The sequence below is a fragment of the Bos indicus x Bos taurus genome, chromosome 11 (genome assembly GCF_003369695.1).
Source record: "Bos indicus x Bos taurus breed Angus x Brahman F1 hybrid chromosome 11, Bos_hybrid_MaternalHap_v2.0, whole genome shotgun sequence".
NCBI lineage: Eukaryota > Metazoa > Chordata > Mammalia > Artiodactyla > Bovidae > Bos > Bos indicus x Bos taurus.
The window spans coordinates 45272095-45288077 of record NC_040086.1 but is presented as its reverse complement, the minus strand read 5'-3'; the positions used below and the strand labels follow the sequence as shown (position 1 = coordinate 45288077).

The 15983-nt window shown below is 44.3% G+C and overlaps 1 protein-coding gene across 5 annotated transcripts in view; it reads right to left on the bottom strand.

The window, feature by feature from the left end:
* Positions 1-524: 524 nt before the first annotated feature.
* Positions 525-15983, bottom strand: part of ST6GAL2 (ST6 beta-galactoside alpha-2,6-sialyltransferase 2) — a 59087-nt gene continuing 43628 nt past the window's right edge. For 4 of the 5 annotated variants that reach the window (XM_027555439.1, XM_027555438.1, XM_027555441.1 and 1 more), the window contains exon 6: positions 525-5242. In XM_027555439.1, the coding sequence (XP_027411240.1) occupies positions 4989-5242 (254 nt within the window). In that variant the 3' untranslated portion in view covers positions 525-4988. Of the gene's footprint in view, positions 5243-14490; positions 15319-15983 lie in introns of those variants that run through there. The other variant, XM_027555443.1, reaches the window with a different exon arrangement.

The window sequence follows — 15983 nt, the reverse complement described above, 5'->3', positions numbered from 1 at the left end:
TTCCCGACCCAGGGATCGAACCTGCGTCTCCTATGTTTCCTGTATTGGCAGACAGGTTCTTTACCACTGAGTCACCTGGGAAACCCTTATTTGTAGTCTCTAAGACTAAAAGCTCTGTCATGCTGGAGACAATAAATTAATCAATGTGCTGGCCTATAGGTAACGTTAGGACCTGTCTGCCTAATTTTGCCTTTTGTGCTGGAGGGCTTCTCTCCTGCCGGATTCTGTGCACTTGGGGTTTCCTGAGCATGGCACGGAGTGCCTAGGGCGGCCACTCCTCTGAATGTCCATGCCCTTTCTCCTGGTCTGGCAGGTAACCCTCTGGTGAGGACCGCTGGCCCCACCTCTGTTTCAGGCCGGCTGTGTCCAGGTTCAGAGTGGGAAGGCCTGCTGTTCTTACTCCTTTTACAATCTTGCAGTTAGATCTCGGCTCTGTGCCATTTTTTTTTTCTTGAGACGCCTCATGATTTTGCCCCTCATTCATTATTTTGTGCAATTTCTACAAATTAAAACAGAGATGCATCTAGACAAATGAAAACATGTTTTATTTACAGGAAAAAAGTCTGTACATTGTGTACACATAAAAATATACAAAACCAAACTAGAAAATATCAAAGTGTTAAACTGTGTACAAACACATTTAAAAGGTGACTCCTGGAAAACCTCAAGCCTTAATTCATGTTGAAGAGTACACATTTCATTTTAAAAAGTATCATACAAAAAAAATCCCCAAAGCTGTTAAAAAAGTTGACTGGTTTCCAAGGATTTTTTTTCCCAAGAAAAATTTCACAAGGATTTTTATATAGAGTCTAACACGATGTGTGGTGTCATAAATGTTAGGTTTTAACAGTTCTGACGCAGTTAATTTGTGTGAAACCTAAGCTAGGAGACTATTTTCCATAGATCCAAATAAGCATTTCTTCCCCTAATCTTGCAAAAACCATGAATTCTAGATCAACTTCTCGTCAAAGGTCAGAGTTCAGTTAGGTTTCTGATGAGGACACAACCTTTAGGTTGTAGTTCTACCCTCAGAGCACCTTGTAAATATTCCTGCCATACTTTTTAATGTAGCCAGAAGGTGTGAAATATGAGCGCATGGGAAAACTGGATTTTTTTATTTCATAGAAAGACATATAACATTTGCTTACTTCTCTTAAAAAACTGGTGCTTGCATAATTAAAAAATTTATTGTCAAGGTTTTAGAAATAAAGTTTGATGAAAAAAAATGTTTAAAAGCAACCATGTACGTAGATATGTATATATACAATTATATAACTATATCTACATGCACACTTGTTATAATAAGAGTCAGAACTATATCAGTGTCTTTCATTCCTTAAATTCCATTAGCCTGAGCTCATAGAGAAATTTTCTGGATTTCTTCTTACTAAAAGGCTTCAGTTACTTAATAAAGCAAGAATCAGAACTTATAATTTCTTCCCTCAACCAATTAATATCTTTCATTTACCAGTTGTATAAATAATGCCTGAGAGACAGATACATGCAGAATAATTTCATGATGGAAGTATCTGGAGTATAACACACAGGTGTGAACTCAGGCACACTTTCCCTAAGCACTGAATTTCAATATACAACTGCCCTCATTGGCTGTGGAACCTCTGGGTAAGAGTCCTAAACGATCAGAAAGTGAGAAGTCGACATACGCAATCTGGTTGAATATATTCAGACACTATGTGGCTTGCACACTCAGCCACGTGTTTCTTGGTCATCACCCTACCTCCTGGCTCTGCCTCTTGCCATAGTTAAGCAGCAGTGAGACTGGGTCACTTTGGCCACCAGCCTCAACCATGCACGGTGCCTTGATCTCTAAGAGAAAGGCTGGTCAGGGTGCTCTCATCATGACGTTATCTGTGCACACGAAATCCTCCATCACCTACCATCCCTCACGTGATCCTGATACCGCCAGACTGGACCTAATTAATTCTGTGGCTGTGAGTATTCCTGCCCCTAAGGGACAGCCCACAACATCAGGAATTAATCTGTTCCACCAGAAGGAACTGGCTCATGGTCATGTAACAGAGTGACCCTGGGTGGCTTTAAACACTTACTTTCATTTCCCAGCTTTGAGAAGGCTGATCATTATTTCAGCATGGCTTTGTCTAGATGCTATAGCTACTGTGATGACGATTACTAGGGAGCCCAGGGTTAATTAAAGGAGGGTGTGGGACATGTTGGGAGGACAGGGCTGGGGTTCCCTGAGCCCTGCATACTGTGGACAATGACAGACCCTGGGACCAAAGTTGAACCAAAGCCCCTCGCCAACCCTAACGGAGGAGGGTACTTATGTAATTCCTCCTGTCCACCTGTGAGCCCTTCGCCCTTAAGGTGATGTACAGGGCCAGCACTGGCATCCCAGGGGACAGCGTGGATGCTCTACCTATTAGACCCTCCCTTCATACCTAGGGAAGGGCTGGAGAGCCTCAAGGGGAGGACCTGAGACCTGGACGCGAGTGAGTTGTCATTTCTGGTCAACATTTCAGTGTGACAACAGCAACAGCAAAAGATGGAGTGAAGTTACCTCAAGAAGTGACGCAGTGTGACCTTCTTCAGTCCCGAGAGAGAAGGACCACCTAACGGCCTCGGTTTACAGAGCATCGCTTTATAGCAAGGGTGGAAGGTCTGGAAGGGGTGAAGCCTGAAAGAAATGCAGCGGGCACCATTTCCTTTAATTCCTTCATGGAAAGGCCGGCTGCTTACTGCAATGTGTGTATTTAGAGGGCTTAATCACTGTCTGCTGACGAGAAGAGTCAACACATCAACTATAACTGCCTAATAGATTCAAGGAGCTAAACTGAAACTCTTAAGCAGAAGAATGCCCAGCCTGCAATGTATGAATACTTGTACCGCGTTGTCTCAGTGTTTTTAACAGACCCTGGTTCCCAAGAGTCTTTAAGGCCATAATAAATCCAAAACCTTTAATTAAATGTTCTGTATCCTCTTCAGTCTTTCTTATAACCTCTGTGAGCTAAAGGTACATTTTAAAAGTGCATGGGTTACAACAAAATGTATTTGGAGGCCTTTGAAGTGTTTTCTGGGGCTTCTGAACTTGAATATCTATGCTGACCCACCAGCAAATTTCCTTCTGCCCAGTATCTCATGCCGGCAGAAGGGGCTGTTCTGGATACAAGGAGGCCCAGAGGGAAACCCAGTAGGAAGGTGAGTAAAGAAACTTCAGTGTCATGGGTATCTGAGGTCAGAGCCTGCACAGTCTGGGGAGGGCCCAGGGTGACTGGACCAGTCACCCTGCACCAGCCACTTCGCAGCGTCAGGACTCACTGAACACCGCACAGGGCTGTATCCCTTCAGGAAACGAGGGAGAAAAGCGGCCTGTTCATGTCTGCTTGGATATTAGTTGGCAGGCTGGACAGAACTATCCATCCCTTACCATAAATCTGGAAGCGAGGCTCTCACAGTAGGCTTGTAGTGGATATTGTCACAATCAAAGATTTTCAATGACCCCAAATTCACTGTGACAATAAGCCATAGGAGATGTCTGCGACTTGGCCCAGTTTCTGCTAAGTATACTGACCAGAGAGGCCAGTTTCTGTCAACCATTCTTGCTCAGGAAAAAAAAAAAAAAAAAACAAACAATCCTGGAACAAAAAAACCTTCTGTACTAAACTTTCCTGATGTTCACACTCTTGTGGAGAAGAACACATTTAAAGAAGCTGTGACTGTTCCGGCCAATAAGTTGTAACTGGACCGTGGAGATAGGTGTTGGGTATGGATTGAAATTGTACGTTGAACTAAGGTATTCCATAATGTTTCTGTTTTACTACATTTATGGGAAAAAAATTTTTTTTGATGCTTTTGTGACAAAAATTGAGATTACAACCAAATGAGCTGCTATAGCTAACACACTGGACTGACTCCTCTCTCACTGTCTTTCCCTCTGAATCATATACTTTTATTTTTTATTTGCTAAAAATCAGTGCTTTCACGCAAATGTATTTAATTATATGGCTTTGTTATGTTACTGACGCACAACAGATCTGTGAAGATGATGATGGGATTCCTAAACATCTGACTGTAGGAAGAATCAGCGGAAGTCAGTGTATCACCGTTAGGATCCCAACAGATGATATGAACCTGTGAGGAAAACACATGGAAGAGACAGGTGTGCAGCTCTAGAAGCACAGGGGGACAGCTCTAGGCTGGAAGGACCCCCCCGCACCGCCACCATGGGGAGTCCTAATTGTCAGTGCCTGTAGACACGCAGGTTGTGTGGAGGGCTGGCGGGTGCTGAGGCCAGAAAAGCTGGGGCCTGGGGCCGTGCTGCCCACGGCCGCCTGCTGCCCCATTCTGTGCATACCTGCCGCGATGTTCCCGCGTGCCTGGGGATTCTAGTCAAGCAAGGAAACGCTGCAGGAGGGCAAAGTGCCTCCCCTGGGTGCTGCCTGGGGCTGGCTTCTTCCTGGACTATCCAGGAAGGGGGCTTCATGCTTTTAGAAACGTGTCCTGATACACAAAACTGCAAAGCCTTCGGTGGCAGCTGGGAGCAGAAGTGGAGAAGACACCTCACAGGATATCCTGTGGGGTCTGCTGTTCCTATAAACAGGTCCGGGTGATAATCAGGGTTCATCATCAACCCTGGGCTCTTTCACGACAAATGACATACAAATGACACAGCAGATGTGTCAGGTACTGTCCCGAAGCGAGGCTGCTTCCAGGTACAAACCACATCTCCATCAGGTGTGTCAGCTGAAAGCAAAGACCAACATTCTGGAGCTATTTATCCATTTCTTACACATTTTTTTTCCCCCTAGCTATCTTTGAAAATTTTTCTTTTGTATCTTTCTGGAGTTTCTTTGAATTCCATTTCTATGTTCTGAACGGTCGGACACACTCACTGGCTTAGAAAGGGAAGGATCCCCATGGTCAGCACAAAGTCACAGCTGCAGACACAAGGTCACGCTGCCTCCAGGGTGCCTTCCAGCATCTCCGGGATGCAGAGCCCGGCTGGCCCCTCAGGCACCTGGCGGGCAGCGCACGGCCTGCAACCCGGGCAGCACGACCTTGCCTTTGCGGTGCAGGTCACCATGGGTGCCCACGTTGAGCCGCTGCACCAGCAGCTTCTCGTAGAGCAGCGGGTGGTAGGCGCCCAGTGTGCAGGCCGCGTCATGGTAGGGCTCGTGGTAGTGACACAGGTCTGTCTGCCGCACTGACGGGACGTATTCGTACACGTGCACCTCGCCACACAGGTTCATCATCAGCAGGATGCCTGGTGGGGGAGGGGGAAGCAGAGCCGTGAGCAACTCGGGGAGGGGGAGGCATCAGTCCTCAAGGGTGGCGGATTCCACCGTCGTTTCTTCCTTGTCTACGTGTCTCCCTGTCCTAACCATGTGTCTGCTTACAGTCTCTTTCCCACCAGAGAGCAGAGGATTCGAGGGTGAGGGCTGGGTCACTTATCCATCTTCTTGTCATTAGTGGCATGCACAGTATTGGTGGAGAGTTAAGGATCCATGTTTGTTGAATGACTATATGACCTACTTTCCTTTTTAAAATTTTAAATTTATTTTTTAAATGAAGGATAATTTGCTTTACAGAATTGTGTTGGTTTCTGCTCAACATCAACATGAATCAGCCATAAATATATGTCCCCTCCCTCTTGAACTTCTCTCCCACCTTCCTTCCCATCCCACCCCTCTAGGTTGTCACAGAGTCTTGGTTTGACTTCCCCGAGTCCTATATGACCTACTTTCTTGAGGGGAAGTAATGGGGGGATGGACATCTTTAGATGGGATGGAGGGTCACAATTGGGGCAGGAGATGCCTGCTCTGTGTCCCCTACCTTGTTGGCTTCACCTTGCGACTCTAGCTTCCAGTGAGTGGCATGTGTGAGGTCTGGGGACTGGGGCCGTGCTAAGACACGATGCTATTACACATTCACCCATCCAGCTGACCACTGGGGACCCGGGAATGAGAGAAGAAAAGACCAAGCAGTCAAACTTAAGCAGAGGACAGTTGGGGCCAGATCTGCATCCCCAAGTCTGAATATACTATTTCATTCCACACCCAGGTCCACCTGATTTACAACAGGAGAACTGTGATGTAACAAAGAAATGAGTGTAATGTGAAAAAAAATTTATTATAAAATCGTTAAAAGGAAAGAGATGGAGACACAGAGTTTAAGACAGCAAAAGAGACACTGATGTATAGAACAGTCTTATGGACTCTGTGGGAGAGGGAGAGGGTGGGGAGATTTGGGAGAATGGCATTGAAACATGTTAAATATCATGTATGAAACGAGTTGCCAGTCCAGGTTTGATGCACGATACTGGATGCTTGGGGCTAGTGCACTGGGACGACCCAGAGGGATGGTATGGGGAGGGAGGAGGGAGGAGGGTTCAGGATGGGGAACACATGTATACCTGTGGCGGATTCATTTTGATATTTGGCAAAACTAATACAATTATGTAAAGTTTAAAAATAAAATAAAATTTAAAAAAAAGTGTTTTTCTCACTGAAACTATCCATATTAAAGTTTCTTTGATTTCTTTTTTATTTTTAATATTTCAAATAGCTATAAAACTGCGTCATCATAGAGGAAGTCTCATCTGGATCTGTGCTAAAGAGCGTTATTTTCCGAGCTCTGTTATTTTCCCCATCACCTCTGTTAACACTCTTTACACTTGATCTTAGAAAGGGCGAGAAGCGATGTAGTAACACCTTTTAAACTTAAAATTATGTATGTGTGTGTGCTAAGTCGCTCAGTCGTGTCTGATTCTGTGACCCTATGGACTGCAGCCTACCAGGCTCCTTGGTCCATGGGATTCTCTAGGCAAGAATACTGGATTAGGTTGCCATTTCCTTCTCCCTTTTAGGAAAGGATAATCCTTGTTATGAAAAAGACATGAAATCACACAGTGAGTTCCTGTTACAGACAAGGCTGGTCTGCAGAGGACAAGCATATTTCTAAGTAATCAACTGTGTTTGCAGCATGAAAATGCTCACAACTGGGTAAAGTCCTGCACAAGGGCCTGGGGGAGTAGTGGGAAGGGCTTGGGGATGCAGAGAAAGGTTCCTGGGGGAGGTGAGGGTTGAATCTGTAGGCACCACCTGGGGGGAGGGGGAGGGGAGACAGGATGACAGAGAGGATCCGGTGTTCTGTTCAGAAGACATCAGGACGTGCCTTGACGGCCACAAAACTGCTTGCGGCTGCGAGTAACGCTGCTCCGTACAAGAGACACGGAGATTCTTCAGGTCAGCTTCTAGGAAGTCAAGCTGTTCCCAAGAGCTATGTGGAAACATCAAGTCCCAGCTCAGTCCCCCTCCTTCCTCCCAGCAGTGCTGGCTCCCTCCTCCTCTCCCCCTTCCATGAGCCCCACAGTGTGACCCAGATCCAGGTAGAGCCAGAGAGAACCAAGGACCAGTGCCTTCATATATAAATATATTTTAAAACAACTATAAGAGCTTCAGAAATTTGCTAGGTATTTCATGGCCATCCCAACTGAAGGCTGACAAAGGTTTAGGAAGTGGGGTCCTTATCTTGAGTTATCTGCATTCTTCCTCCTGGTTTTTGCATCTCATTTTGTGTTCTTGTATGAACTTGCTTCCCTGGTGGCTCAGGTGGTAAACAATCCTCCTCCAATGCAGGAGACCCAGGTTCAATCCCTGGGTCTGGAAGATCCCCTGGAGAAGGGAATAGCAAACCATCGCAGTATTCTTGCCTAAAGAATTCCATGGACAGGGGAGCCTGGCTGTAGTCCATGGGGTCACAAAAGAGTCGGCCATGACTGAACGACTAACACACACACACACACATATGAACTTGTGAGTTCCTGTAACCATGAGCCTTGGTCCAGAGCACTAAAATTTAAGTTAGAGCCGACTCTGCCCCAAGTGTTTAAATGACAGGCAGTTGTAGCGGTGATATCAAATCGTTAGGGCAACACCTTCAAAGGGAGGGAAAAATCAGTTTGCAACTTGTAGGGTACATGTGAAGTGTGGGCAAGATTTAGAAAACCAAGTGGAGAATATTTTTAATTATTCAAAAATTTTTCAGACATCATGGTCATTTCATTTAGCATATGTATACTCTGCTTTTTCATTTACCAACCATATATTACATATAAATTTGAGTTTAAATTTAAACTCTGCCATATAATAAATATTGAACATCATTATTAAATGTGGTTAAATCTGCACATCACTTTTCCTAGGAGTTTAGAGTACTTAGCCACACACAAAATCCTGAAATGAAACTTCTGCATGTGTTGCAAAGAGGAAGTGCATGGACCATGATGTCTGGAGTGTGTGCCAGCCCTGGCACAGCTTGGGGCTAGAGTTGGGAGATGGGGTGTGAGGAGGAAAGACCGCAGGAGGTGGGGTTGGGACCACACTGGGAGGGAGCAGGCTGTTAGGGACTGTTGGAAGCCTCTTCAGTTAAACTCACTCTGTATTCAACTGGGCACAGGCTGAGGACTGGGATTTATAAAACGTTTCTTTACGAAAAAAATGTAGGGTTTACCCTGGTGGTCCAGTGGTTAAGAATCTGCCTGCCAATGTAGGGGACACAGGTTCGATTCCTGGTCCAGGAAGATCCCACATACCGTGGGGCAACTAAGCCCGTGCGCCACAACTATTGAGCCTGTTCTCTAAAGCCTAAGAACTGCAACAAGAGAAGCCACTGCAATGAGAAGCCTGAGTGCCACAACTAGAGACTAGCCCCTGCTCGTTGCAACTAGAAAAAGCCTGAGTGCAGCAATGAAGAACCAACACAGCCAAAAAATAAATACATAAATTAAAAAAAAAGTAAACTAAACTAAAGAACGAATGTTTACATTTAAAAACAGGCGGCAGGCCCATGACCTACCATCCTGAGAATGACTGAAGAGAGTGTCTTCGCTATGGTCTGAGACAAATGCCTGCACTGCCGGCAGCATCTCTTCTGACCTGCGGTGATGCTGCTCTATCACCATGGTGACGTCAACACCAACAACACATGGGCTGCAGACATTTTCTCTGCACTATGCTGACGAGGGACCGGGTCTGAGTTCCCCAGCCTGCCTCTGGGTTTGATGACTTGCCAGAGGGACCTACAGGGCCCAGCAGAGAGTCAGTGATTTATTACAAACCTGGCTCACACTGTCCAGACTCCAGAAGGATGCAGGTGCTGGGAAGAGGCCCCACTGCTGCATGAGCATCTGGGCACAGTGACCCACTCTGTCAGAAGGGAGGGTCTCCCCAAACCCAGGCTCCCAGAAGCCAGCCAAGGGTCAACCCTGCAGGCAGGGGTCCCTGGTGATCAGCAGGCAGGCCAGCGGGGCTGCAGCCTGTCTGCACAGATGCCCTGTACGTATAAACTCACAGCATCACATTGTTCCTCATCATTCCCCCAAGCCAGACCCATATGGGGACTTCACATCTGGCTACACTAAAAATTTTTTTTTTCATTTCCTTTCTTAGGACTGCTCAGGATTACCCCCAGAGCAAAAATGAATACAAATCATCTCATGCTATCTTATTCAGTAAAGAATTTTTAGAAAAATCACTTAAGGAACTTTAATGTTACATAATTTCGTTTATGGACTATCCAAAAGGAACTGCTTTCAGCACTAATAAAATTTTACTGCTCTCAGTGTGCAGCCAGACTTTTTGATAAGTGGATCAATATTTAGACACTTTTTAATGTATTTTTCCAAACCAATCAAATGGGCATGCAGCCAGTTCCTAAAAATCTTTGAACATAATTCATGTTAAGTTTTTTGGCCAAGTTTTACAAATGAGTAGAGATTCATTTGAAGAAAAAAAAGTGCAAATTTTTCTGGGCAATTATGACTCAAGAGCCATTCATTTGCCAAATTACAGGTTTTAAAATATTGTATAATTCAATATAATTATCTAACCAATTAAAAAGCATTTCCACTGGTCTTAATAAAAAGTCAGTCTATGACTCAGCTTAACAAGCAGTATGTACACTTATTTATTTTTCTAAAACCTGGATAAAAAGCAAACTTCCACCTGCATCTTTGCATGTTATGTTCAGACGACCACAAATTCTGAATAAACAAGGTTCTCCTATAAAGACTCTACTTTTGGGGCTCCTCTGGTGTTCAGTGGTTGACAATCTGCCTTCCAATGCAGGTAACGCTGGTTCAGCACCTGTGTGGGGAACTAAGAGCCCACATAAGCAACTAAGCCCACTCGACAACTAGAGAGCGCACACCCTGCAACAAAGACCCAGCCCCGTGCAACCAAAAAAAAAAAAAAAAAGAAACCCAAACCTCTACTTTTCATATACATAGATATGATTGATGTGTTAGAGTCTAACAGAACTTAATCATTTAGATTTTAATTGTGATCACACCAAATTATCTTACTTTGCACCTGGCAAAATATTTAAAATGATACCCCAAATTGTTAACAATAATAGAATTTTCTCCTTGATGAATGTATCTTTTTAACATGGAGCAAAATAAGCTATGGACATAAATAGAACCTAATGCAAGTGATGGGAAAAATACAGGCTCTCATCAATTTCAGGTAATACTTGAACATAATTCAAATAAGGAATTTCTGAGAATATCCAATAAACCCTGCAAAACATGTTTCTGAATGAGGGGTGAGGGTGAAAAGTTAAGGGTATTGAATGTGCTGGTCTAATGGAAATGTAGTAGCTATTCTGTGGTTTCTCCATAAATTCATCATAAGATGGAAAATTATGAAAACTGTACTTAAGATTACTGAAGGAGCAAAAATGACATTTTAAGTGACATTTCCAGAAGATATCTGTAATTAAAATGTGGTTTCTATGGGGATGAGATGAATTGGGAAACTGGAATATATATACTATTGATACTATTTATAAAATAGATAACTAATGAGAACCTATTGTGTAACACAGGGAACTGTGGTGAATGGGAAGGAAATGGGAAGGAAATCCAAAAAAGAGGGGATATATGTATATGTATAGCTGATTCACTTTGTTGTATGGTAGAAACTAACAGGCTGTAAAGCAACTATACTTATATAAAAATTAATTTAAAAAATATCAAAGACAATATTCACAATAGCAGCTCAACAAAATGAGTTACTTAAATTGTAAAAAAAGAAGTGGTTTGGAAATTTGCATTTCATGTAATAAAATAATAATTTAACAAGCATGTACTATATTAAGTAAAATCATGTAATGCATGAATAATACTTGAAAATCAATTTTTTAGCCCATTTATATTGTATTATTTGATGGTAACATACATTCGGGATTCACTGTTTACAGGGAAATATAAAAAGTTGTTCCTCGTCAACATAATAATGATTGGTTTTACACAGTCATGTATGAGATGTTAAGCGGCTTATTATTTTGAGTTAACGTGTTATTATTTTGTGTTACCATCTGAGTTTGGATGATATATTGGAAAATTAGAGTCCTGAATGCAAAATAAAGTGGAAAAGAAATGAAGTCATGACTTGTTTTTAAGCATATTATTCTGCCTGTATATTCAATAGTCTGAAATTACAGCATTTGCATCTGTGAAGTCTAGAAATAGTACTTATGCTATAAACAATTGAGGCTGCCTTTTCAAAAGGTGTGAGCGGGTGCTGGTGGTTTGTACAGTGAAAGCAAGTCTCCTATCAGCGCTGGTCAGGTTGGTGCAGAGGCCAGTCTGCCTGACGATGCTCAGCCCGGAACCCCCTGGGGTGAAGCTGGAGGGCCTCCTACATCAGACGGCAGAACCACCCAGCCAGACTTCAGGACTTCGGATGAACTCACACACCTCCCACAAAACTATCAGTGTGTATGAAGGCAATGTGGAAACCATGGAATTCCTAGGAAATGACTCTCCATTCCCTAGGAAGGCCTCAGTGCTGTCAGAACCACCTCCCAGTACCAGGTAATGAGAGAAGGCCTCCAGCATCCAGACAGGGATGAAAAAGAGAGATGTTCTTGCCATGTGAACAAGTGGCTCCCAGTGGACTGAAGGGTCCTGACACTGTGGGACAAATGTTCCAAAGAAACGGGTCCTGTGGAGCATCCAAATTACCTGGATGTGTGCTGCTGCTGCTGCTGCTGCTAAGTCACTTTAGTCGTGTCCGGACTCTGCGACCCCGGATATGACAGCGCACCAGGCTCCCCCGTCCCTGGGATTCTCCAGGCAAGAACACTGGAGTGGGTTGCCATTTCCTTCTCCAATGCATGAAAGTGAAAAGTGAAACTGAGGTTGCTCAGTCGTGTCCGACTCCTAGCGACACCATGGACTGCAGCCCACCAGGCTCCTCCATCCATGGGATTTTCCAGGCAAGAGTACTGGAGTGGGGTGCCATTGCCTTCTCTGGGATGTATGCTATTTCTTTTTATAAAAAAAGAGTTTTTTTTTAATGTGGACCATTTTTAAAGTCCTTGTTGAATTTGTTACAGTATTGCTTCTGTTTTATGTTTTGTTTTGTTTTGTTTTTGCCACGTGGCATGTGGGATTGAAAGCGTACCCCCTACATTGGGAGGCAAAGTCTTCATCACTGGACCACCAGGGATGTCTTATGTTACTTCTTTTTAATTAAAAAAATATAAAGCAGAAAAAACTCAGGTTGGTGCTCTGTGATGACCGAGAGCAGTGGGATGGAGAGCAGGTGGGAGGAAGAACCAAGAGGGAGAGGATACGTGTATGTTGTTGTTTTGTCCCTCAGTCGTGTCTGACTCTTTGTTACCCCATGGATTGTAGCCCACCAGGCTCCTCTGTCCATGGGCCACGGACAGGCATACTGGAGTGGGTTGCCATTTCCTTCTCCAGGGGATCTTCCTGACCCGGGGATCGAACCCAGGTCTCCTGCATTGACAGGCAGATTCTTTACCACTGAGCCACCAGGGAAGCCCAGATACACATATCAAATCAGATCAGATCACATCAGTCGCTCAGTCGTGTCCGACTCTTTGTGACCCCATGAATTGCAGCACGCCAGGCCTCTCTGTCCATCACCAACTCCCGGAATTCACTCAGACTCACATCCATCCAGTCAGTGATGCCATTCAGCCATCTCATCCTCTGTCGTCCCCTTCTCCTCTTGCCCCCAATCCCTCCCAGCATCAGAGTCTTTTCCAATGAGTCAACTCTTTGCATGAGGTGGCCAAAGTACTGGAGTTTTAGCTTCAGCATCATTCCTTCCAAAGAAATTCCAGGGCTGATCTCCTTCAGAATGGACTGGTTGGATCTCCTTGCAGTCCAAGGGACTCTCAAGAATCTTCTCCAACACCACAGTTCAAAAGCATCAATTCTTCGGTGCTCAGCCTTCTTCACAGTCCAACTCTCATATCTATACATGACCACAGGAAAAACCATAGCCTTGACTAGACGGACCTTTGTTGGCAAAGTAATGTCTCTGCTTTTGAATATGCTATCTAGGTTGGTCATAACTTTCCTTCCAAGGAGTAAGCGTCTTTTAATTTCATGGTTGCAGTCACCATCTGCAGTGATTTTGGAGCCCAGAAAAATAAAGTCTGACACTGTTTCCACTGTTTCCCCATCTATTTCCCATGAAGTGATGGGACCGGATGCCATGATCTTCGTTTTCTGAATGTTGAGCTTTAAGCCAACTTTTTCACTCTCCACTTTCACTTTCATCAACAGGCTTTTTAGTTCCTCTTCACTTTCTGCCATAAGGGTGGTGCCATCTGCATATCTGAGGTTATTGATATTTCTCCCAGCAATCTTGATTCCAGCTTGTGCTTCTTCCAGTCCAGCATTTCTCATGATGTACTCCGCATATAAGTTAAATAAGCAGGGTGACAATATGCAGGCTTGACGTACTCCTTTTCCTATTTGGAACCAGTCTGTTGTTCCATGTCCAGTTCTAACTGTTGCTTCCTGACCTGCATATAAATTTCTTAAGAGGCAGATCAGGTGGTCTGGTATTCCCATCTCTTTCAGAATTTTCCACAGTTTATTGTGATCCACAGTCAAAGGCTTTGGCATAGTCAATAAAGCAGAAATAGATGTTTTTTCTGGAACTCTCTTGCTTTTTTGATGATCCAGCAGATGTTGGCAATTTTATCTCTGGTTCCTCTGCCTTTTCTAAAACCAGCTTGAACATCAGGAAGTTCACGGTTCACATATTGCTGAAGCCTGGCTTGGAGAATTTTGAGCATTACTTTACCAGCATGTGAGATGAGTGCAATTGTGCGGTAGTTTGAGCATTCTTTGGCATTGCCTTTCTTTGGGATTGGAATGAAAACTGACCTTTTCCAGTCCTGTGGCCACCACTGAGTTTTCCAAATTTGCTGGCATATTGAGTACAGCACTTTCACAGCATCATCTTTCAGGATTTGGAATAGCTCAACTGGAATTCTATCACCTCCACTAGCTTTGTTCATAGTGATGCTTTCTAAGGCCCACTTGACTTCACATTCCAGGATGTCTGGCTCTAGGTCAGTGATCACACCATCGTGATTATCTGGGTTGTGAAGATCTTTTCTGTACAGTTCTTCTGTGTATTCTTGCCATCTCTTCTTAAAATCTTTTGCTTCTGTTAGGTCCATACCATTTCTGTCCTTTATCGAGCCCATCTTTGCATGAAATGTTCCTTAGGTATAGCTAAAACAAAATTCTACTCTTTTTTTAAAATAATACATGTGCCATGCACAAGGGGTAAGCATCTCTTTGCTGCTGCTCTGGACAAGGGGATGGTACACAGAGTACATCTCTGACACACATAAGGATGTCCTTCTGTGACCCGGAAGCACAAATACGGCCTTTGGTCAGAAGTCAGGGAAAAAGCAGTAAGTTGGTGCTTCCAACGTGATCAACATACCACACCCTCTCCTCAGCAGTCATATACACCTGGGAATTTATCTTAAGGAAATAGTTTAAAGGGAAGAAAAGTCTGCATGTTCACGTATAGAATAAATGACAGTATGTATTAGAATTGACATGTGGATATAGTAACAATTCATCAATATGATGGGTAACATCAAATGTCTTCCATCAGAGAGGTCCCTGCCCATAAGGCACAGCGTCCAGTAGGAACTGGTTGCTCCTCCAAAAGTTCCTTTTCTTCCTGCTGTCCTTCGTAACTTTCCCTGTGGTGAAGACGGTCTCCATCTACACCACCCAGGGCCATAGCCACTGGGAACACAGGACTTTAAGAGCCTGAAATGGGGCTCAAGCACCGAGGGAGAGATTTTCCTCCTGTTTAATCTTAATTAACTTACACTTGAGCAGCCACCGGTGTCTAAGAGCTGCCAGCCTGGACAGGACGGAGCTAGAAAATGACCACAAGTGTGAACTGGCCCCACAAAAAGGTGTTGCTATGACTCTCCTTTCTCCCAGGACCATGAGGACATTCACAGGAGCAAGTGACTCGCCTGCAATTGGAAAGCCAGTGACATCAGAGGACTGTCGTTCAGCCCAGCCCCCACTCCTGAAATGACCCCCAGCTGCAATCCCGTTGTCCTGGAAAAGAAACCACACAGGCAAGCAGTGTCCCTGAAAACTCTAAATGCTCAGCACATAGCTGTGAAAGGAAGCTGGCCACAAGTGGCAGGATTTCTTTCAACAGCAAAAACACACAGAAATGTTGTTCCCCAGCTATGACTATGTCAGAGGAAACTTTCAAACTTCATATCGGTAGTAAGTGTGTCTGAGAGCCCCCACTGTGCTCCCAAGCTCTTGCTGTGATCAGATTTCTGCCACAGGAATTCCCAGGGAGACTTGATTGGATGGCCACATCCCATTATGCTGTCTCAGCATCATTCCATCCTGTTCCACGTTCTTCCCTAGGTCAGCAGGATTCCATGACACCACACGAAAGACAAATCATAGTCCACCCTGGTTTTTCTGACCTATTCTAATCCCAGATGTCTGCGCCTAAGACTGACACTTTGTAGTTTGTTCCACTCATACTGGAGCTCTAGAATCCTTATGTGGTAGCTTGGATTACTGTATCTAACCTGCCATTACTTTGCCAACAAAGGTCAGTCTAGTCAAGGCTATGGTTTTTCCTATGGTCATGTATGGATGTGAGAGTTGG